Genomic DNA, 22,448 nt, shown 5'->3' with positions numbered 1-22,448 from the left:
TTGTAAAAAAATCTTGTTTACGTAACTTTAATCATGAAAGATTATACTTCGATTAACATCGGACTCGACAAATATGGAAATTCCATAGACGACAAAATCCACTCCAATGGAGGTTGTTTTTCCAGTTTTGTATTTTCTGCATCATAACTGTTCTTCATTTCTATTTCTATTAGTTTTCTGCAGAGCTACACATACCCCATTATTTCATTTGTTCAGATGTCAGGCTGTGCATTTGTGGTGCTATTAAGTGGCCATAGCACGAACATCCGCCCCCAGTTCTTATATAGTTTTAATTAAATTCTGGCTTATCTTTTCTGTTTTCCTACTTAGACATTTACGGTATGTTATTCTTTACATTAGTATAATCGGAGACTTTTTATCTAATACTTGATGCTCAGGGCATCACAGCTCAAATTTTTATTCAAATAATCTTTAGAAACGGCATTCCATACGACTTTTGTTGGTCTGTAATCATCTATCAATTTAAGCGTGCTTCCTTCGGAGTCATTCTGTGGAGTCAACAGACATTACTGCACATAAATCGCTTCACACCATACTCTCTACATACTACACAATGAAACATGCATGGGCCTCAGCTGCATGTCATCTACTAGAAAGCGCAAACATTCCACCGAAGTTGCAAAGTACTGCGCTTAACGTACGGCCTCCATTTCCAGGCATTTACGTATGCGCATGCGCAGCTGCGCTGCTGGAAATTTATGCACATGATAAGAAAATAAGCATCGTGTGGTCGCACTGTTTTAAGTTCTGTGAACTTAGTAGTTCACTTACATTTGGAAATTTGTTATACATTTTGTTAGGGGAATGCACAGCTGACATATTCGATGTATTACTGGATTATTTCTAACTACAATATTTCCTGACCATTGGCTTGTATCTCGTCAATTCATTTGTTTGCAAACAGGCAGCCGAGACTCTTTGGTGACACGTAAAGCGCTGTGTTCAAATTTCTTTATCGTAATATCATTTTGTGTACGTTCATAATTAGTTCACTGTTGACTATCTATTTGTAGAAATGGAACCGCGATATCTTTCTCCTTCAGTTTTTTTTCCGTGTGGTTCAACGTAAGAACTGTAACAAAATTATATCTTCATGGCAAGAAGAAGGTGATAATAAGTATGCCGTAATGGCATGATAAATTGTGAAACACGTGAGTGCCTCTGATTTAGAGGGAAGCTACTGACGCAAGGCTGTAAGAATTATTATTTAACTTTGAGATTCGGTACATCTTATCTGCGTATTACAGTCATTCAGTCTTTCGCGACGTAATCAAGCAAAGACTGCCAGTCGAGTCTCTGCACTGATGAAAGCCGAGTGTCTCGTATGAGGTTAGTAATGTATGGAAAAAAAATTGGCGAAAAATCGGGTAGTGTGTACTAGTTAATCATTTGTAATCTGTTTTTTATCCATGATCTAGAAGCCGCAGGTGGAAACAAGTAGGTACAAATACGTGTTTTATCCGTGTAGAGTGATCTTCGATCTGCACGAAGATGTTAAGCTAAAATTTTGTCTGGCACTACCACTGAAAATGCCACCTTGCCATTGCATTTTAAAAAGTGGTCAGTGAATAGTGCTGTGTTAATTATTTGTGTTGCATATTAATAATCCAGTGGCTTTCGGTTGCAGAATGAAACAGTAATATATGATTGCATTTTACCCGTGTTGTCATGAAGTTTTGATGTGAATACTGTTTGTTGAATAGAACCACTCTTTATCTTATGTAATAGCGAAGGTTTTAATAAAGTTTATGGAATATAAATGTGACATATATTTCAGGTGACAACTGTGGAGTACAAGCAGTCACAATGACACAACAAATTGCTGTTTATAGCGTGCTACAAAAATTACCTTCACTTTTAAAAACTGCTCTTCCACAACTGCAGTTTCATGTGGTGGAACACGGTAAGGAGTCTTGCTTTGCTGCATTTACTTTCTTTATTATTGCAGCATGTACAAGCCATTGACTATGAAATGAATATGTATGTATTTTAAACAACTTACTAAGTTTTTGTTGGCATTTTAAATTGCGCAACCATTATTAAAATTTATAATCACCTACTGTAACAAAAAGAAAACTTTGACCACCCCTCTTGTTATGATGGAATGCCCATAATTGAACATGATACATCTGACAGACAGTACTTCAATGTATGTCTGATAGAGGAGGCTGGAATCTGCTTTTAAAAAAATCATCAAATACTCTGCACCCAAGCTTCTTCATAGGTTCCAGATACCTACATAAGTTTGTTTTTTGTTCTCAGTACATGTAAGTTTCAGTGTAATGATTAAAAAAACACATTAAGCCTATAATGCAGTTAGCTTCACAGTTTAGTACCTACTGTGTTAGTGCATCCTATTATGATGGTCAGCAATTGCTAGAAAAATGAATAATTTTTTGGCTGTATAATATACAATCGTATCTGTAGTAATTAGTTATCTGCAATGTATACAAATTATTCCCAATGATTGCTGTGAAATTGCTTTTATCTATGGCCACAGACAATCCTCCCTTCACTAACAACAAACCGTCAAGTCAGTGTCAATCACAGTTGAGTGACCGTGCTTCAGAAGCTAAATGGGTTTCATTAAGCAACAATTAAAATGAAAAATTATTTTTAAACACAGTGGTTTATGTATCTTCCACACATTCACTATAGCTGGAGTGATAACCAACAAAAAAGTTTGTTTTGCATCATATATTGCTGATTGAATTAAAGTCTTTAGTGTATATTCTAGTATTATCCGGTGACCATCCCTTTTCTTCTCAAGCCTGTAGCCCTCTCACCAAAGCAGAATCAAGAAAGATCAGTATCTATGAATAGTTCATACTGGCTTGTTTCTCAAGAGACCTGCATTTTTTGTTGTTTTTGTAAACCTCAAACAGAGTGGTAGAAGCTAGTATTTCACGTAATTAATTTTTGTGCTGTACTACTGTTCTTATTTACAGAATAAGACATGCGAGTAGAAAATGGTAATTTTTGTTCTGAACTAACTAGAATTTAGCCAAAAATATTATGTCTGAATACTTTTGAAATGCTTTTCTGAGAACACAAATAATCTGTCATAGAAAGACTTGTCTTTCATGTGACTTTCAGAAAAATTAGGCATTAGAAAGGATCCTATTTTATCAGGTGTTCATTATGCTCCAGGTTCATTGGGTTTCTTTGTCTTCAGACAGTGGAATATGCAACAGTGTCTTTAGATTTGGTAGTTTCAATGAAAACAAATAGGCATATGTTCAAAGCATGTACTTTTGTTACCAAAAATACCATATTAATTCAAAGACTCCAAACATTTAGTTATCATATATTTAAGCCTGTAATTGGAAACATTCTTCTGTGGCATTGGGAAATAAAGTAAATTTTTGTAGGGTCTTGTAAGGAAAGGGTAAGGTGGTGAGGGCGGCAAGGAGTATTGCACGACTCTGCTAGCTGAAATGTCTGTAGTATAAAGTGCATTGTGCCTGAGGGCTAATCTGTTTTGTTTTCTGAAACCTATGTAGAATAACTAGGCATATGCTGTCAGTTGGTTCCTGAACTGATGTGTTGTCTGGCAGCACTGTATGAGCTGAAATGGATCTTGTGTAAAATTCTGTAGGTCTTCAAGAGAGGTCTCTCAAATAAAACGTGAGCTTTCTAAGATATTTAGTCTTCATCGATTTTCAAAAGCTCAAGTTTTCTCAGCTTGAACAGCGAGAGGATTTTGTGTGTGGATGGCACCCAAAAGACTACTAAGTCATAAAATAAACCTTAATTGCAATTCAAAACTTTACTGGAGATAGATTCGAGCCAGTATCTCTGGTTTTTATTGCTTGTGTGGGAATATGACATACAGTTTTTCGTTTTACTTTGACGTTTCAAAAGATTTTGTTCTGTTTACCCAGCTGCTGTAATTAGTTTGATTTGGGGAGATGTTTGTGAAAACAGTCATACTGTTTTTCAATGTAAGTACCCTTTGTCTCACAATACTTGATAGAACAAAGATTCACTGTTCACAACTGATAAAAAGTAAATTTACAAGTACATGTCTGGGTTACATCCTCCAGTGTAGTTAGGGCATGTGCACTGTAATTTTCATAACTCAGAAGTGCCTACATAAAAAGCAAAACTCTACAGTACTTGATGTTGGGAGGGCTACTAAATTTTAAACTAAAATACAGTATACTGAAAATTAGTCACTGTAGGTAAACAGAAATGATACTTTCCGTAATTGAAATATTGGAAGGAAAAACATACCTTTGTCTTAACTGAAGTTGTGTTTGGCTCAAAGTTGTTTAACTCTAAAATCAGACTGGAAATTCTTTGTGTTGAAGACTCATTTGGTTCAATGATATACAGACATTTACAAATTTGTAGCATGTGTAGTGAAAAAAAATCATTATCGCTGTTATTGAAGTAGGACACTTTTAAAAAGCATCCCATATTTTACAGGAGACATTACTGATCAAAAGTAGGGAGAAAAGGTCATAAATGTGTTATGAAGCAAATAACTCTTTGAAAAATAGGCAATTTTCTTCTTTGAAAGCCATCTGTCTTAACACTGCAGGGGCTTGCTCATTGTTGTTACTAGCACTAATTCTTACGTATCCCTTAGATTTTCTTCTCAAAGAATCATGAATGTGTGCAAAAACACCTGGCTGCCCTCAGATTTGGTCACTTGTATGTGACACTTGTTCCTTTAAAATGAGCACATTACTCCTTAACTATACACATAGTCAGAAATCTATGGATTAATGTCAGGTGAGTGGGGATGCCATGTTACTGGACTTCATTGAAAAGTCCATCATTCATTAACTACTTATGTTATGTACTGTTGTGCGAGGAATAGAAAATGGCATGGTGCCCTGTTGTCCATAAACCACAGCCTGCAAGGGTAATGTTCTCTGATAGCAGAGGTAGTGTATTACATGGAAATTGGTAATATTCAGAAACTGCTATTTTGTCCAGTAATTTGTGTGGCAGTACATTTCCATCCGGCAATTCGTGCTCACATGTTGACATTAATGCAAACCTGTTGTCTTGTTTCCATGATTGCTTGAGCATTTGGATCTACCCACACGTGGTTATTGTGGTAATTTATTTTTCCACTCTGTATTGCACCAGATATAGACTCTCTGTATAATGTTTCCTCTCGCTGATATCTTGATGCAACAAATGTAATTTCCTCGCATAGTAGAAATTACCAAATTTCGGATGTAGAATTAAGAGCTTATCATTATTTAGTGTTTATTTATACAAATAAATTTTAACCACCAGTTTTTCACCTGGCAATATTGGCTGAACTCTTCATATAACATAGCAGCCTGATTGATAAAATTATGCTGTTGAATTTTCTTTCAATAGGCTATGCTGATTTCCAAAATACGCTAAAACATTTGGTCATATAGGAGATCAGTTCAAATAAACTAATAATCATGCAATGGGATGGTCCCTCATACTGACTGAATAGAAGTTTGGAGTTCTACTCTGCTTGTGTATATTCCAGTGTCTTAAATGTAATATGCGTTGCTCGATGAGGGACAAAGAGGATCTTTGGTGATGTGTGAAGCAAATTGTAATTTCTTTGCACCTACATAAATTAAAAGTATTGCCCTGTGTCTTGTTAAAAGTTTAAATCATGTAATTAGTATAATAAATAAATTAATTGTAGCTGTTAGTCTTTCTATGTTGATGTTAATTTAATTTGAGGATGGTACTGATTTTATCCTTACATAACATGTATTTTCCAAATAAAATTTTGCGTAATTTTATTTTACCATCATGATTTAGGCGCCTCTGATGCATTGGGTGCTCTCCAGAAGGCTGAAATAATAATTGCAGATGGTTTTCTTTTATCTCCCATCATTCATCAGCTGCCAAATGCAAAGTGGATACAGTGTACCTATGCTGGTGTGGAGAACATTGTTGCAGCTGTTGATAAAACAAAGGTAAGTTATATTCTTAATTTATTGATGGGTAAAGTAGAGCTGTGTCATGGTTAGCAGATGCAATTAAATGTATTGCAAATCTTACCACAGATTGTTTTGATGAGCTTTCTGGAGAATTTCAAATACAGATCTCTATGTTAAACCCTGTCCTTCAGGTATCCCCACAACCAGAAATCACAGGAAGTGAGAGCAGGTGACCGTGCCAGCCAAGCATTTAGAAAAGATTGGCTGATAATCGTTCTGGAGAAGCAGGTGAACTTCACGAGCGATGTGCAATGGGTCCCCATCTTCCATTAAAACTGTAGAGTTCAATGCGTGTCTCTCCTGTACAGCGGATGCGACATGCTAGCGAAGCATACCGCAGTAATGCTGGTCCATCACACTGCATGTCTTTGGTCCTTGAGTGCCAACCTGTTCAAAAAGGAATGGACCAATCATGAATGTAGTCATGAAGCCACACCATATGGTGACATGTTCACGATACAGAGGAACTTCATGCACATTGACTGGAGGTGAAGATCCCCACATTCAGCAATTCTGGTGTGCATCTCACCCATCAGAGAAACGTGAACCTCATCTGTCCATAGGATGGTCCAGGGCCAGCCGTCATCAACTTCAATCCTTGTGAGAAAGTGGAGAGCAAAGTCAACATATCATTGTGTGTCCTGTGGTACAAGCTGCTGTATGATATGGATCTCATATGGATACCATTTGAGAATGATTCAGAGCACCTTCCATACAGTGGACCATGGGATGTTCAACTGTCATGACACTGCACGCGCACTGCCTGATGGTTGGGAATTGCACGCACTGTTGTGTGCCATACCAACAGTGATTTCATCAATCACCTGTGGTGAGCTACGCTCAGTTCTCCAGTGATTTGAACTATTTCATCATGCTCCGCACAGCAGGTGGAGAAAGAGGACCCTTCCGTAATCCTTTCAGCTGGCGAAATTCTCAAAGTGCAGCTGCAGCATTACTGTTGTTTTGATACTAGAGCTTCACCAATAATGCCCTGCTCCTTTTGTCCAAGCTCATGTTGACACATCAACAAGCACACTGTGACTGGCCAGGTGTGTGTGTCTATGAATCATGATGACTAATCACGGCACCTGGTGGCTGCAGTTGGAACTGGACAGTGGCACTTTGACGCATGGAAATCGTGCACCCCATACTCAGGACATTAATGCTGCCAAGTTTGGTACTCGTGCAGTAATTAGTTTCCGTGTTACAACAGGAATGTTTAATTATAACCACCTGGTATATAAGCTCAGTTAGGCAGTTATGTAATACATTTGAATAAGGGCAGAAAAAAGTTGGTATTATTCCACCTACAAACATCAGAGAACTATGAGTAATTATTGAAACACAATGCCTCAGTATTTATACAGACATCATCTGTCACCTTGTTGAGTCAGTTTCGTATTGTGTTGTTCCACAAAGCATAAATGCACAGTTAGTCAGATGTTAATTGAAATATGCTCAGCCACCAGATGGACAATGCTCAAGCATTCAGTAACCATTGTAGTAAAACTGTCCCAAAACACCAAGAACTTGCGACCACATGTTTAGGCTTTCAGTGGGTGAAAATCAGTGTCTCCAATGGCCTCATTGTTGATGGACTGTTAAACTCTTATCTTCCTTCCTTCCTTCCATCCTTCCTTTCCTTTCCTTTTTTTCTTTCTTGCTTCCCAACAAACAATGTATTTTTCCCCACCAATACACTTTGCTTGCTCTCTGATCACTAGTAATTCAAGGTTGTTGTCACATTAAAAACTAATATTTAATTTTCCTGTAATTGTAAGAAAATCATCTTGTTAATGCAGTAGACAGATAATGTTAAATTCAGACCATTGGCCACTAAATGCAACAAATTCTTCCTAACAATAACAGAAAACATAGAGACAAAAAGTGTACGATTCATAGCAGATTTATTAGAATCACAAAGATAGGCATTGCATACTCTGTCAGCAGACATCCTTTTTGTCAGAAATCATTACCTCTCAGAATATTAAGAAAAGTACTGAAATTTTGTGCAAGCATGGTAGCTCCCATTTCCCTCCCTCTCATGTTACCTTTGTAATCAGTTTATAAATAAAGGTGTACTTCCTGAAAGATAGAAATACACAATAGTAACACCTTATTTATAAAAGCTAAGGTAAGTTATCTCTTGTCATAGACACTTTTCTCATCTCTAATTTGAGAATATGGGCTGTAACTCAGTGAACTATTTTCATGGCAATTTTTAACACCTTGTTAGTTCAACGTCTGTAAAGGATTCTCCACTGAGAAAGCCATATGTCATCTTACAACAGAATTCTGGTGGAACTAAACAAGAAAAATGACCCTTTTGGAATTTTCTATGTTTTGTTTGGCCTATTGCAAATCCTATTCCACTTTTTAGACACACACATGAAGTCAAGGATGATTACCTTACATTAAGTAGGCGGCATTAAGGACTATCATAGTCATGTGCAGAGACGTATGATAGGACCTTTCCATTCAAGGAACAAGACGACCTGCCAGACAATCACAATCCCTCATTGCTAGTACCTTGATCTGAACATCGTGGTGACCATGATGATGTGACAACACATCAGAACGCGAATATCTGCCAGCCTATCATATGGTGGGTTACTCATGAAATCCAGATCCAGGAAGCTACAGTCCACATTCCTGTTTATGAGGAGAGGAACCAATGCCACATACTGTTAGTCCTCTTTGGTGAATAACTTACTGGAACATTCTATATTTGTGTAAATAGGATAATTCTCTGCTGAGGCAGGTAATACAGCTCTGTGTGTGATCAAAATGTGCTTTCAGTGTGGAGTGTTAGTTGTTACTGAGGATCCTGCTGTTGTAACTGGTTATTTCAGGTGTGCACACACCCACCTTTGTGTGTGTGTGTGTGTGTGTGTGTGTGTGTGTGTGTGTGTGTGTGTGTTTGCTTTTCCCCTACACAGTCTCACTGAGCGAGGTGGCGCAGTGGTTAGCACACTGGATTTGCATTGGGGAGGATGACGGTTCAAATCCACGTCCAACCATCCTGATTTAGGTTTTCAGTGATTTCCCTAAATCGCTTGAGGCAATGGCCAGGATGGTTCCTTTGAAAGGGCACAGCTGATTTTTGTCCCCATCCTTCCCTAATCCAAGCTTGCACTCCGTCTCTAATGACCTCATTTTCTACGGGATGTTAAACACCAATCTCCTCCTCCTACACAGTCTGACTCTTATTGATCACTTCATAATGTGAGACACTTGTATTTGAATGGTGAATCATGCCACAGCCTTGAATTATTAGTGGTGTAATCAAAGACTTAAGTTTTACTTCAGATGATCAATAGCTCATTTGACATCTCCATGCTTATATCAGTTGCCACTGTTGGCCTCAAATAAAATCTGTAATCTATAAAGGCAGTTTCTTTAAATGACTGCAGAAACAACAGATCTAATGAAATTGGCAATTGTGTTGCCTAACAGCCATTAGTACAAAGTTGTTAACTATGGTGTTTGTTACACATGAATGTGAACCATTTCTGAAAGTAGTTTGAGCTGTGTGAAAAGTAAAAGATGGAGAAGAGCAATTGTATTAGGAATTGTCAGTTCTTCGTTTATGAATAACTTATGGAAATGCAGCTGGTTGTCATCTTCAACAACTACTGATGTAATGACATCTGATCAACCCATTAAATGTGCTTTAAAAATGACAGTATGTTCACCTATGGAAGTATTGGTGGTTGTCAGATGTCACCGAGATGCATTCCTGTAAGCTGTTGGAGAGCTTTGTATACCAGATGAAACTAAAGTTTCACATTGGTAGCATGTAACTACACATTTACATTTCCAAAATTGGCATTTTCCAGCTGTTTATATCATTTTTATTGGCCCCTTCAAATGCTCTCTGTTCTAAGTGTTAATCCCCACCCAATTTTGCATTACTGTAATTACAAATATCCCACAATTTACACATAATGAGGTGCATGTAACTGAAATATAATGATGCTGGTGAGACATTGGACCATATGGATAGAGTGAAGAAAATGATTTTCCTTTAAACTTTTAAGCCTAAGCTTCAGAATTCATGAATAAAATAGGAAGTAAGAGCTTTAGCTTTTGGGGACACAACAGAGAGAAAAGCTTTTCCTTCACCTTGAACTCTGGCTTTGTCATTAGATAAACTGTATGAATAAAGAGAAGTTCTGATTTCATTTTGAAGCAATAGCTTTTAAAATGTGAAGGCTGGTCAGTAGTAAACATGTTTGCAGAGTGTAGATGTGGCTTAAGTAGCAGCATGTGTACACCATGAAAAATGCTACAAACCACATCATTGTCCACTTGAAGAGCATTATAAAACTCTAAATCATTTCACCAAAGTAAATGTTAAAGGGGTTGTTAATCATTTTCTACCAGACAATGGGAAAAACAAGGTGGTGCTGTCATCAGAACAGAGGATGGAGATTTTGCCTTGGCGTGTAGCTGATTCATGATTCCAGTCTCGCATAGCAGAAGAAATGGGGATTCATCAAACTACAGTGAGTAAAAGAGTGAGTAGAGTTTCTAAGATGATGATGGAAAAAGCTAACATGCAGATCAAATTTCCATTGTCACCACATGATGTGACTGTGACAAAAAAAGAATGGATAGAAAAATCTAAATTTCCAAGTTCTGTAGGTGTAACTGACTGTATGCATGTGCGAATTTCAGAACCTATGCAGTATAACTTAACAGTTCACTAGTGTTGAGGCTAACTGCTCAGGTCAGTACATGATTTTCAAAGACAGAGAAATGCATGTGTCAAGGCAGAGCTGTTTGAATTCAAGAACACTGTTCTTTTGGGTGATGAAGGCTATGGTCTAGAGGCCTGGATGATGATCCTCTATTGCAATCCAACATAGGAGACTCATAAATCATTCAGCAGGCTTTTAAAAAACTAGTGTTGTGATAAAGTGTTATTTTATCAGCTGAAAGGGGGGGGGGGCGCTTCCTGTTTTGAAGTCTGTGTGCAGAGTTTCCTTACCAAATGTTCCAATAATTATAGCTTGCTGCTTTATTCTGCATAATGTTGTGAGACATCTGCAGAATGAAAATACTGAAGATACTGCACAGGATTTCCATGACAGTAGTGATAATGAAGAGGAGCCTGTAACTGAGAGGGAATTTATTAGGAGAGGACATGGAAAAAAAAGACAATGAATTGCAGCTCTTATACAGAATGCAGGATTTTGAAGTATTTTGTTTATGAAAACATACAAAACTGCTTATCTCTAACAAGCTGTCGTTAACATGGTCTAAAGAACAGTATTTGTGTTAAAACTATTTTCATTTTTCTCCTCTTGAACATTGTTTCTATTGTTAACTTTTGCATTAAGGAAGTTCATTACCACAGCTTCTTTTTCCATTTGTACCCTTGCCAAGTTCATATGCTCAGGTAGCACCAGCCTGCATAATTCCATGGTACTGAGCACCTTTATCTCATCTGTTTGTGTCAAACATTTTGCTTTCTTCAAGGATGGTGGCCAGTCATGTGAACTTGCTGTAGACAAGGCATTGCTTTCTGTTTGCTTCTGTAAGTTCTGATTTCTCTTATAATTCACAATAATATTCTAAAGCTGTGGTTAAAAACCTATTATACTTTCTGCACATACTGAGCTTTCACCTGCATCAGATGAGGCCAACAAAACAGCGAAATCAGATGCCAGTGCCTATTCAACTAAGGTTGCTGACAATGCAGATGAAGCAGATCAGTACAAGCTTTTGCTTTTGTATTAGAAGTAAAAGGTAGTAGGAAAAGATAAAAGTTTTTCACACAGCCTGCAGCAAAAGCTCCATTTATTCCTTTTGCTTGTAAGTAAATGCTCTGACTTCTACCTTTATCTCCCAAGCTTGTAATTCAGTTTTATTCATGTAATGTTTACAGATATTCCACAAAAAACTTTCTTTAGCTCTTGTATCCCTAGTTCTGAGCCAAAACCAATTTGTGTGGCTAGTGTTTTGTCTCCTAACACTGCCAATCTAACAATAACTGTACTGTATGTAGTTTTGTCCATAGTTGTTTTATCAAATGAGATGATGTAGCAAATTTTATAATTTGAAGTTACATATACTTCTTGTTTATAGTTTGTGTCCAGGCCTTGTAATCACTTTCAGACTTACTCTGAATGCTTGAAGTATTAAAAATACACATCAAAACTTTTGAATGTATTTTTGAACTGGAAAACTAGATAGAAAAAACTGGAAAACTAGATAGAAAAAAATTCACCAGAAGAAATTGAAAGAAACTACAATCCTGGCAATTCTGGATTTTTTTTTTTTTTTTTTTTTTTGTCAAAACATATGAACTACCATTGTGTACAATACCTGTAAAACTAGTTTATTTGATTAAGAAGTTGTTTCCCACCATTTACATTTTCCCACAATTTACACCCTTTTTTAAGGTCTCCTGAAAATTGTAAAACAGGTGTTTTTACTCTAGATGAACTGTTACTTACAAAATTGCAGTGTGCTGGCTAAATGAACTGAATGTATATCTTTCATAACTGCCTTCTTAGTAGTAGTTTGTAAATGTGTGATGGAGATATTTTGAATTATTACAGAAATTCCTATAAAAGACCCATTACAGACAGTATAATTTGTGCTGATTGTGTCACTTTTGTGTGAAATAGATACTTTTATGTTAATATATTTTGTTTGATTCTGTATTTAATATTCTCTTTCGTTTTGCATTTACTATTGCCTTTTCTGTAATTTTCACCTTGACTTGGATTGTGCCTGATTATGCATGATGTGTTTCAGCTTCCACTTCCTTTTGTAATGACCCGGCTCACTGGTGACCTCTTTGGTGTACAAATGGCTGAATATGTCGTTTCTGAAATTGTCAACAGAGAACGGAATCTGTTTACATACTATGATTATCAGAAGATAGCAAAGTGGGGGAAAGAGAGTTTTTTTCCTGAAGTGAGAACTATGATGGACCTCACTATCGGAATTATGGGCTTTGGTGAGATTGGAAAAGACAGTGAGTTATCAGAGTATACTTTTATTGTCTTTTTTCACTCTTTCGGAAGAAACCTTCAGAATTTTGTATAAATAATGAATATTTATATGATTTGCTAAACTCAACTGTGGATTAATTTTTATTAATGATATGCTAAGAATGTGTTTCTTTGAGTTGTGAGTTTAGCACTCCCAATTATCGGGAGCTCACACTTATTAAAATAAGCTGGACTGTTTTGCCGTGGTCAGGTGAATTTCTTGTTGAAACCAAATGTTTTGGCCCTTCATCCAGAGAGTACATGTCCAGGGGGCCGGGGTGTTCTAGTTTTTTTTTGAAGGTCCAATGGACATGTGACTCGCTACTGACTGATGTAAAATTCCGTTACTGCTTGTTCCCATGCAGAGGTGTGATTCACATGTTTTAAATAATTGACCACAACTGACCATTGTCAGTTGCTGTTGTCTACTATTGTTATCAGCCCATGGTGGAAGACGGTGACACATCTTCTTCAACCCTGGACTCTAGATAATATTTAGCTGCACATCCTCCTCCTTTACATTGAAATTATGGTTGCTTGATCGACTTGGGGGAAGGGACCAACCAGCGAAGCCATCAGTCCCATCAGATTAGGAAAGGATAGGGAAGGAAGTCAGCTGTGTCCTTTCAGAGGAACCATACCGGCATTTGCCTGAAGTGATTTAAGGAAATCATGGAAAACCTAAATCAAGATGACCGGATACGAGCTCAACCATCGTCTTCCCAAATGCGAGTCCAAGGTGCTGACAACTGTGCCACCTCACTCGGCTTGAAATGATGGCCCCACTGTATAGCCTTTTATAGTATCTATTTGTGGCTGCCAGTACACAAATCTTATCAAAACAAATTCAGTGGTCTCCTGGCTTCGAAGCATGTTGCACAATTGATCTCTGTTCCTCCCCTTAGTTCATGTGTTGTGCCCACAGAAGAAATTATAGGTAGTATGGAAACAGGCATTCCTAGTGTGGATTCGGTAACATCTGAGATAATGTGTATAGAATCATTAAGAGTGTAGCCCGCATGAAGCCTCCAAAAAGTAATGTAACTGCGGATGAGAGAAATGTTATAAAATACCTGAATGAGGACAATAGTATTATCATTTTCACTAGTGACAGGGGCAATGCAACAGTAGTTATGAAGTGGCCAACTATGTCAGTAAGATTATCAAGTTATTAGATCTGCAAACATATAGGAAGTTCAGGAATGACCATACTGACAAAGTTCTTACAACTGTAATGTGGTTAACAAAAAAAGTACTCGGTCAAACAGAGCACTCACAACAGTCTGTTCACATAAGTCACACTACCTTCGAGACTTTATGGGTGGCCAAAAATTCACAAAGAAAAGGTTTCGGTGAGACTCATATTATGTTCCACAGCTTTTGTACAAGCTCATGCTGCTGATAGAGCTCCTGTTTCAGGAGCACAAAAAGCTACTTGTTCATCTTGGTTGTAACACTCAGCAAAGCTGCCTGATAATTCCTATGCCATTATGAGGTGGGTTATGGTTTCAAACAACCTTTGTCACCCCCATTGTGTGTGTACTTCTTCAGCATCATAGGTCTTATTGAACACCAGTAATGTACAGATGACTTAAAGAAAACAATAATTCCTGACTTTTCTTACATTAAATAGAAATGAAGACTAGAGATGGATACTGCTTGGCAGTTACAGTACTCTGCAGATCTACTGAATAACTCAAAAGTTTAGTTCTGGATAACACTATCTTTGCCAGGCTGGGAAGTACTCTAATACAAAACCACTCTCTCAGTACACACACATGCCGTTGGTGCACTCACAGTAGGCATAATGTGTTGTCGTTAGAAAAGTAGACCCGTGTGTGTGAAAGCAAAGTGTTGATAGTTGGAAATAACAGAGTCCAAATCAGTGTCCAGAAACTACCAAAGTATTGCAAGGTCATCATGACTAACTCCACTGGAGAGCAGGTAGTACATATTACTGAGCTGGGACAAGTGAGACTGAGAGGGTCTGCAGCTGTTCTACACTACTGGCCATTAAAATCGCTACACCACAAAGATGACGTGCTACAGATGCGAAATTCAACCGACAGGAAGAAGATGCTGTAATATGCAAATTATTAGCTTTTCAGAGCATTCACACAAGGTTGGTGCCAGTGGCGACACCTACAACGTGCTGACGTGAGGAAAGTTTCCAACCCATTTCTCATACACAAACAGCAGTTGACCGGTGTTTGCTGGTGAAACATTGTTGTGATGCCTTGTGTAAGGAGGAGAAATTAGTACCATTACATTTCCGACTTTGATAAAGGTCGGATTGTTGCCCATCACGATTGCAGTTTATTGTACCGCGACATTGCTGCTCCTGTTGGGCGAGATCCAATGATTGTTAGCAGAATACGGAAATGGTGGGCTCAGGAGGGTAATACGGAACGCCGTGCTGGATCCCAATGGCCTCATATCACTAGCAGTCGAGATGACAGGCATCTTATCCGCATGGCTGTAACGGATCGTGCAGCCACGTCTCGATCCCTGAGTCAACAGATGGGGACGTTTGCAAGACAACAACCATCTGCATGAACAGTTGACAACGTTTGCAGCAGCATGGACTATCAGCTCGGAGACCATGGCTGCAGTTACCCTTGACCCTGCATCACAGATAGGAGCGCCTGTGATGGTGTACTCAATGACGAACCTGGCTCCACGAATGACAAAACGTCATTTTTTCAGATGAATCCAGGTTCTGTTTATAGCATCATGATGGTCGCATCTGTGTTTGGGGACATCGCGGTGAACACACATTGGAAGCGTGTATTCATCATCGCCATACTGGCGTATGACCCGGCATGATGGTATGGGGTGCCATTGGTTACACATCTCGGTCATCTCTTGTTCACATTGACAGCACTTTGAACAGTGGGCATTACTTTCCAGATGTGTTACAACACATAGCTCTACCCTGCATTCGATCCCTGCGAAACCCTACATTTCAGCAGGATAACGAACAACCGCATGTTGTAGGTCCTGTACGGCCCTTTCTGGATACAGAAAATGCTAGACTGCTGCCCTGGCCAGCTCATTCTACAGATCTCTCACCAATTGAAACCATCTGGTCAATGGTGGCTGAGCAACTGGATCGTCACAATACACCAGACACTACTCTTGATGAACTGTGGTATCGTGTTGAAGCTGCATGGGCAGCTGCACCTGTACACACCATCCCAGCTCTGTCTGACTCAATGCCCAGGCGTATCAAGGCCGTTATTACGGCCAGAGGTGGTTGTTCTGGATAGTAATTTCTCAAGATCTATGCACCCAAGTTGCGTGAAAATGTAATCACATGTCAGTTCTAGTATAATATATTTGTGCAATGGTTACCCATTTATCGTCTGCGTTTCTTCTTGGTGTAGCAATTTTAATGGCCAGTAGCCTAAAATCTGCCACTCCGTGCTGCACTTAGTGACATCACCAGATGTACGTGTAATTACACTGATTAAGCCATTGATACATCCATGAGGTTTATTTATTTATTTATTCCATGTGATCTGATGGTACACAGTGTGTTACAGATGTCGTATAAAATCAGTTAAAATTGTTAACATATAGTATTCTAATGTATTATATTACAAAGATTGGTTAAATTTACTTCAGTCCATTGCACAATGTTTTCAAGTTTACATAAATAGCAAGATTGTTGTTCTAGGTATTCATTTATACAGTAAAAACAGTGACACAACAAATTTGACTTCACGGCTTTGCTAAATTTTATGTTGTTTTCAATGACTTAATACTAGTGGGAAGTTAGTTGAACAGTTGGAGGCCCATGTGGAAAGCTTCCTTTTTACACAGTTGAGTGTTTGTACATAAAACATGCAGATTTGAGTTTTTGCTGGTGTTGTGTTTATCTATTTCATTATTTTTTGTGACTCTGGAGTTAGTTGGTACTATGTGGTTTCTGAAAAATTTTAGTCTCGAGAATATATAGGCAAAGCAGTGTAAGGATTTCCAATGTTCTGAAGATGGGTGTGCAGGAGTCTTTGTGTTTGCTCCCAGTAATGATCCTCATTCCTCTCTTCTGGATTTTGAATGTGCTCAGGGCAGTTGGAGAATTACCCCAAAATATCAAACCATATTTTAGGTGGGCTTGTATGTAAGCGTAGTATGCACTGGTTACAAGATATACCAAATGGCTGCTCCTCAAGGAACATCTCCAGTCTTAACTGGGAATGCGTTTGATGAAAATGGTGTTCCCGAGGTGGAGCTGGTCAGCACCATCAGTTCTCTAAAACTGTACATTCTGACTATGCTTCTGTAATGCCCATGCAGCATGACTCTGGAATATTTCTTTGAAACATGGAGCAGAATACACCCTTAGTTTTGCTATGGGATTGTTCCATCATCCTTACACTCTTCGTGATCTGAATATACATACTAAATAGGACTGTCCACAAAGGAAAGCCACCCACGTGGGTGCTTAGCAAGACAAACTGGATATTTTGTACAGGATTGAGTGGATCACATCATTGGCATGGCTCGTCTCATCGATGAGTCATGCATGCTAGCCAAAGTCTTTAGGACAGCTAACAAGGCACCTGTTCCATCATGGACTGATAAATGTCACTCTGCTGTCATGAATAGGCATGCAGCTCTGTAGATCTTTAACCCCTTGACTGGGCTATTTCTTGCACCAGGTAGTGGCCATTGTCATGACCACCGCTGTGGTGCTACTGCTGTCGGGATTTGTGTGCACTGCTATCTGTCTCGGCCTATGTGGACTAATTTGTGACAACCTTGTGATACTTGGCTAGTTTCCCATACCTCAAGGCACTTCTTGCAGCATGGTTTAACTGACGTATTATGATGTAATTTCCTCAAATCAAGTGATTTTGTGATTGTAATTTGTCAATAATTCAAAACCTTTGACAGCAGCAATGCGTATTATAAAAATAAACAAATTATTTATGATTATCAAAATAAATCTCGGGCAGGATGTTACTGAATGAGCTCACATTTTTTTCTGCAGCACACTCAGCAATGTCTCATTGGTGCCAGTTTCTTCTCGGTAGTCTCAGTAGAAGGAATATGTTTAGGAAAGTGTCATCCTACCAAACGTGTTGGGACTGGCACATAGCACGGGTTACACACTTTCCTTTGCTGAGAGGAAGAATTCACAAATGCACTACATTTTACAAGTAAACTTTCAATAAGCTGAATTTGGAAATTGTGTACCAAATTTCCCATAGAACTTCTTTTAGAACAAGTATGAGCTTAGGGCTGGAACATCCATCAGATGGCAAAATTACTTTATGTAATATTTAAGGAGATGTTTTATTGTTACTGCATAACTTATCATGTACTGGTCGGTAATCATTCTATCATTGTCTCCGAAGATGACCTCAGGGTTCGTAGTCATTGTTTGCATCCTCTCAGTCTGTTTAGATTGTCACTGTAAATACTAGAAAGAATCGTGAGCTCTTACATGGCTGACAGCCCCGCACGCTACTTCATCTTCTGCAGCCTTCCACCTCACGGCCACTGGTGCCTTCGCTTGGCCGGTTCACTGCCGGCAACCTTGTATGGGTACAGGGATATGGCAGGCGACCAAAATGGAGTCCTGGCCGCATCTTACGACACAGTGGCTGATGCCTGTATGAAATCCAGACGGACATGGGTGTTGCAGTGCGTCATTCGGACCAGCTTCAGCTTCGTGTGCCGGCAAAGCCTGTTCCGGATGCCGCTACACCACCTTCAGCTCTACCTGACACTCTGGATCTTGGAATCTCTCATTACTCCCAACCCAGCCCTCTCACCATCATCTTGGTGCCAGCACAAGAACTGACGCCACCAGGAGACGTGCCCATGCAGGAGCCAGATGACCATCATCTGTCAGAGCAACTCTACTCGCCGCCTCCTCCTCCTCCTATGGACGCCGACACATCGCCCATGTCTCCTGTTATAACAACCGGACTTGCCGCAACGGGCAGATTGGGGCACGGGGCCCCAGCAGATTCGACCTCCACGTCTCCTGTCATCTCGACCTGTTATCATCGGGGTCTCTTCCGTCCGTATGGGAAGCCTCCTCCTCGACACTTTACGGCCAGTCAAACAACACCTATGGACGTTAGCAATCTACAGGCCACCTCCATCAAGACCACTGCAAAAAAATTCAAAGGGGGGAAAAGTGTTGTGACTCACCGATCTTTCAAAGTGCCGCCGTGCAGTTCTGTGCATCCTCTACATGTGGTGCTGTCTGCCAGCCATGCAGCAGCCGCGCCACCTAAGCGGCCAGCTAGGCAGCGGCCGCTAGACTTGAACTCAGTGCTGATTGATTTGACTGTTCCAGTGTATACATGTCTTACTTGTTTATTTGATCTGTGACTTACATGTATTGTGTCGTCCTAGAAATATATTTGTTCAACTTGACATTATAACAGTTTACCCACTCTGGATAGAATTACCAAGTATGACAGAAAGATTGAGTTAACCTTTATAGCAATTAAATAAGCGGCTGTGGCATGCAGTCTTCCTAGATTCATGAGAAAATCTTCAAATAACACTTACATAAGTACAGAATACCAATTAAAAGATAGGGGTTGCATAAGCTTGATACTATTGGACAAAATCCTTTAGGTGTACCAAACATGTATAGTTCCTACCAAGTAAGCATTAACATCTATATCTCAGCTTTACACAAGCACAGTCTCTTACATGTTGACTGTACCTGTGAGGGTGCATCAAGGATCGTAAAACGTAGGCAGGCTTTCCCATAGGTCTTTATTCACAGACTTCATTGAAAAAGCAGTAAGAATATATGGCACTGGAGTGCACAAAATTGACATCATCTGCAATAGTCATGGCATGATATTAAGCAATGCTGACAGGTTATTCACTAATGAACAAATACATAGTTAAATCTTCCAGCTAGCCACAAGATTTGAGGCCACATGTTTCATCTTCGGGTTACATGTGTTACTGGCAATTGTTGGTTGTTTGTGGCTGAGGGACAACCTCTTTAGGCGAGTTGTAGCATTCATGTATAAAATCCAGACCGCTAGTCCAATTAGAAGCAGAGTTAGAGGAGGAAAGACAGCTACGCAGCATTACAGTCATCATGTATTTGAGGAGAGGTGAGTCACTGACATGTGTAACAGCACAATCCAGGGTAATTTGTTCATTCTCATGGTCTATGAACCCATCCATGGATTGTAGCAATGGATATCAGTGACCATAGGCGGTGCCATGCAGTTATTGTGGTGACTCATTTCAAACGGTAGTTCGGAGGTCCAGACTCAGGTTAAAGGTGTGTTCTAATTGAGCAGCCAGTTTAGTTCTTGGTTTGATGAGAGATGGGATAGATGTACACTAACAGCAGTGTAGTAGTGAGGTAAGATACACTCTTGAACAGGATAAATCATTTGTAAATGTACTGCATTTTGAGTGGTGGTATTGGTTAAGATATGCGAAGCATTGCAGTAGGACTCAGACTAGCACAAAGTTTATGCTGTAACCCCAAATGGGTAACAGTATGCAGAGTATTTAAGCAGAACTGAGTAGCGTGAGTGTTATAAATGAGGATCTGCAAAGCTTTAGTCATTTCTAATGCAGTGGTAATGTTGGATAGTCCTCCATGCACCATCAAAAGATTATGGTAAATAATGTTTTTAAACTTCTCATAATGTTGTGCTAGTCCCGTGGTGACTGTACTAATCTGCCAAGTACTGGCAAGTAAGTTGTTCTCTGTGAGAGTTAATCGTACCTGTTGTTGGACAAGAGTAATTTGAGCATTTACAGCAGATGATGTTGCATGATGGCTAGCTTTATTCCATCAGTCCACATCCAAATGGTCATGTTGTCCAAACAACATTTTTGAGAATGGGCTTGCCGGCATCGAACCATACATTCTTGGTTTGTTAGTGTGGGGCATTGTAGGTGACAGTGCCTAGTTGCTCCCGTGTATTAGTAATCACTTGGACTAAGTTGCACAAGGAACAGAATGCTTCCTTCTGACCTTACTGTCTCAAAATGGGTTAACAATTTAATAAGAGCTTTGCTACATGACGTAAGTTGAATTCTTCCTCTTGAAAGAGTGTTAGATTAACCTTGGTAAATTGGCATGTGGTAGGGAACATATAACAATAGTCCAGTCAATGAGTGCCCAAAAGAGGGGTGTAGACTGTATGGAATATGCAAAAAATTTGATTTTATGACTAATTTTAGGAATAGTTAGGAGGGGGAGTGGAAAAGTCCCATTCTTTGGTTTTTTACTTATATCTCAGAAATGGTGAACTGTAGAAAAAATGTTCCAGATAAAAATGAAAGCTAATTCAGTTTCCTGTAAAATAATCTCTATACATATTTGTCAAATTCCCAGCAGTTTTCGAGATACATGTATACTGAAAATCAATAATTTTCGAAAAAATCATTTTTACCTCTCTTTTTGTCAAACATTTGCTTCTAGTGCCTCCCATAATCATTGGTGAACAAAATTGTCAGAGACGAAGTTGTAGAGCATTAAATCACTTTCAATTTTATGTACACTTATGCCACTTCATCTTCAACCACTCAAAAGTTGTACACTCAGTTTTGATGTTCCTCTGGAAATGAGTATGTTGAGAGCCTGTTGCATTTTAGCTGATTTAACTTGCTATTGTGATGACAAACGACACTTTAAAATGGAAATAAGGTAACTGTAATTAAAAAACAACACTTTTTATAAGTATAACTTTTATTATATTGTTACAAATCATATATTGAAATTATTTACTTGGACTGATAATAATTCAGAGATGGGAAAAAGTACATTCAAGGCAACATCTTGGTTTTTTTGAGACAGAAAGTTTGAGGCTCATTTGCCTTTGTCAGCAGTGGAGAGACAGTTATTCCCGGGAAAGGGTTGACAATGGGGAGGCCCCTCAAGGAACAACAAAGACTGACCACATGGCTTCCTCCAAACAGCTGGGTAGAGGGGGGGGGGTTAGTTCTCTCTCACTTCTTTTCTTTATCTTCAGTTCACTTAAAATGTTCATTGAGCATTTTAGAGACAGTTTTTGTGTCGGTGTTCAGCATTGATTTTTTGGGAATTGCTTTTAATTTACATGAACATCAACAGCATAGAGCTGGCTACTCAGTGTTTCGTGTGTGATGAAACAATCAATGGACCAGGTGATGGTATTTCCACAGTCACAAAAACAGGAATATTATCACTTGTCAAAGTGAGTAGAGAAAGAGGAGATGGGAACAGCTCCTCTTTAGAGGGTTTTGATGCCATTCTCATTCCTACTGAATGTAAAAAACAAAAAATTACACCAGGCTGCAATCCATCAAGGCTCATTTAAAGATACAGGCACTGTCAATGTCCTCTGAACCACCTGAGCCTGCACTTTTGAGATCCAAACAATTCAAATTTTATTTCAAAATTATTAGGTCATTATGCATGAAACCCTCAACATCCACATATGAAGACTATGTTTCAAACACAATGGAACAGTTTAGT

At 38.9% G+C, this 22,448-nt stretch overlaps 1 protein-coding gene across 3 annotated transcripts in view; it reads left to right on the top strand.

Annotated features, from left to right (window-relative positions):
- Positions 1 to 761: 761 nt before the first annotated feature.
- Positions 762 to 22,448, top strand: part of LOC126183813 (glyoxylate/hydroxypyruvate reductase A-like) — a 78,150-nt gene continuing 56,463 nt past the window's right edge. The window contains exons 1-4 of one of the 3 annotated variants that reach the window (XM_049926063.1): positions 762 to 993; positions 1,799 to 1,924; positions 5,791 to 5,948; positions 12,741 to 12,963. In XM_049926063.1, coding sequence (XP_049782020.1) covers positions 1,828 to 1,924; positions 5,791 to 5,948; positions 12,741 to 12,963 — 478 coding nt within the window. In that variant the 5' untranslated portion in view covers positions 762 to 993; positions 1,799 to 1,827. The other 2 variants (XM_049926061.1, XM_049926062.1) reach the window with 2 other exon arrangements.

Source organism: Schistocerca cancellata, chromosome 4 (assembly GCF_023864275.1).
Source record: "Schistocerca cancellata isolate TAMUIC-IGC-003103 chromosome 4, iqSchCanc2.1, whole genome shotgun sequence".
Lineage (NCBI taxonomy): Eukaryota > Metazoa > Arthropoda > Insecta > Orthoptera > Acrididae > Schistocerca > Schistocerca cancellata.
The sequence above is the reverse complement of the archived record's forward strand: the minus strand, read 5'-3'. Positions and strand labels throughout refer to the sequence as shown.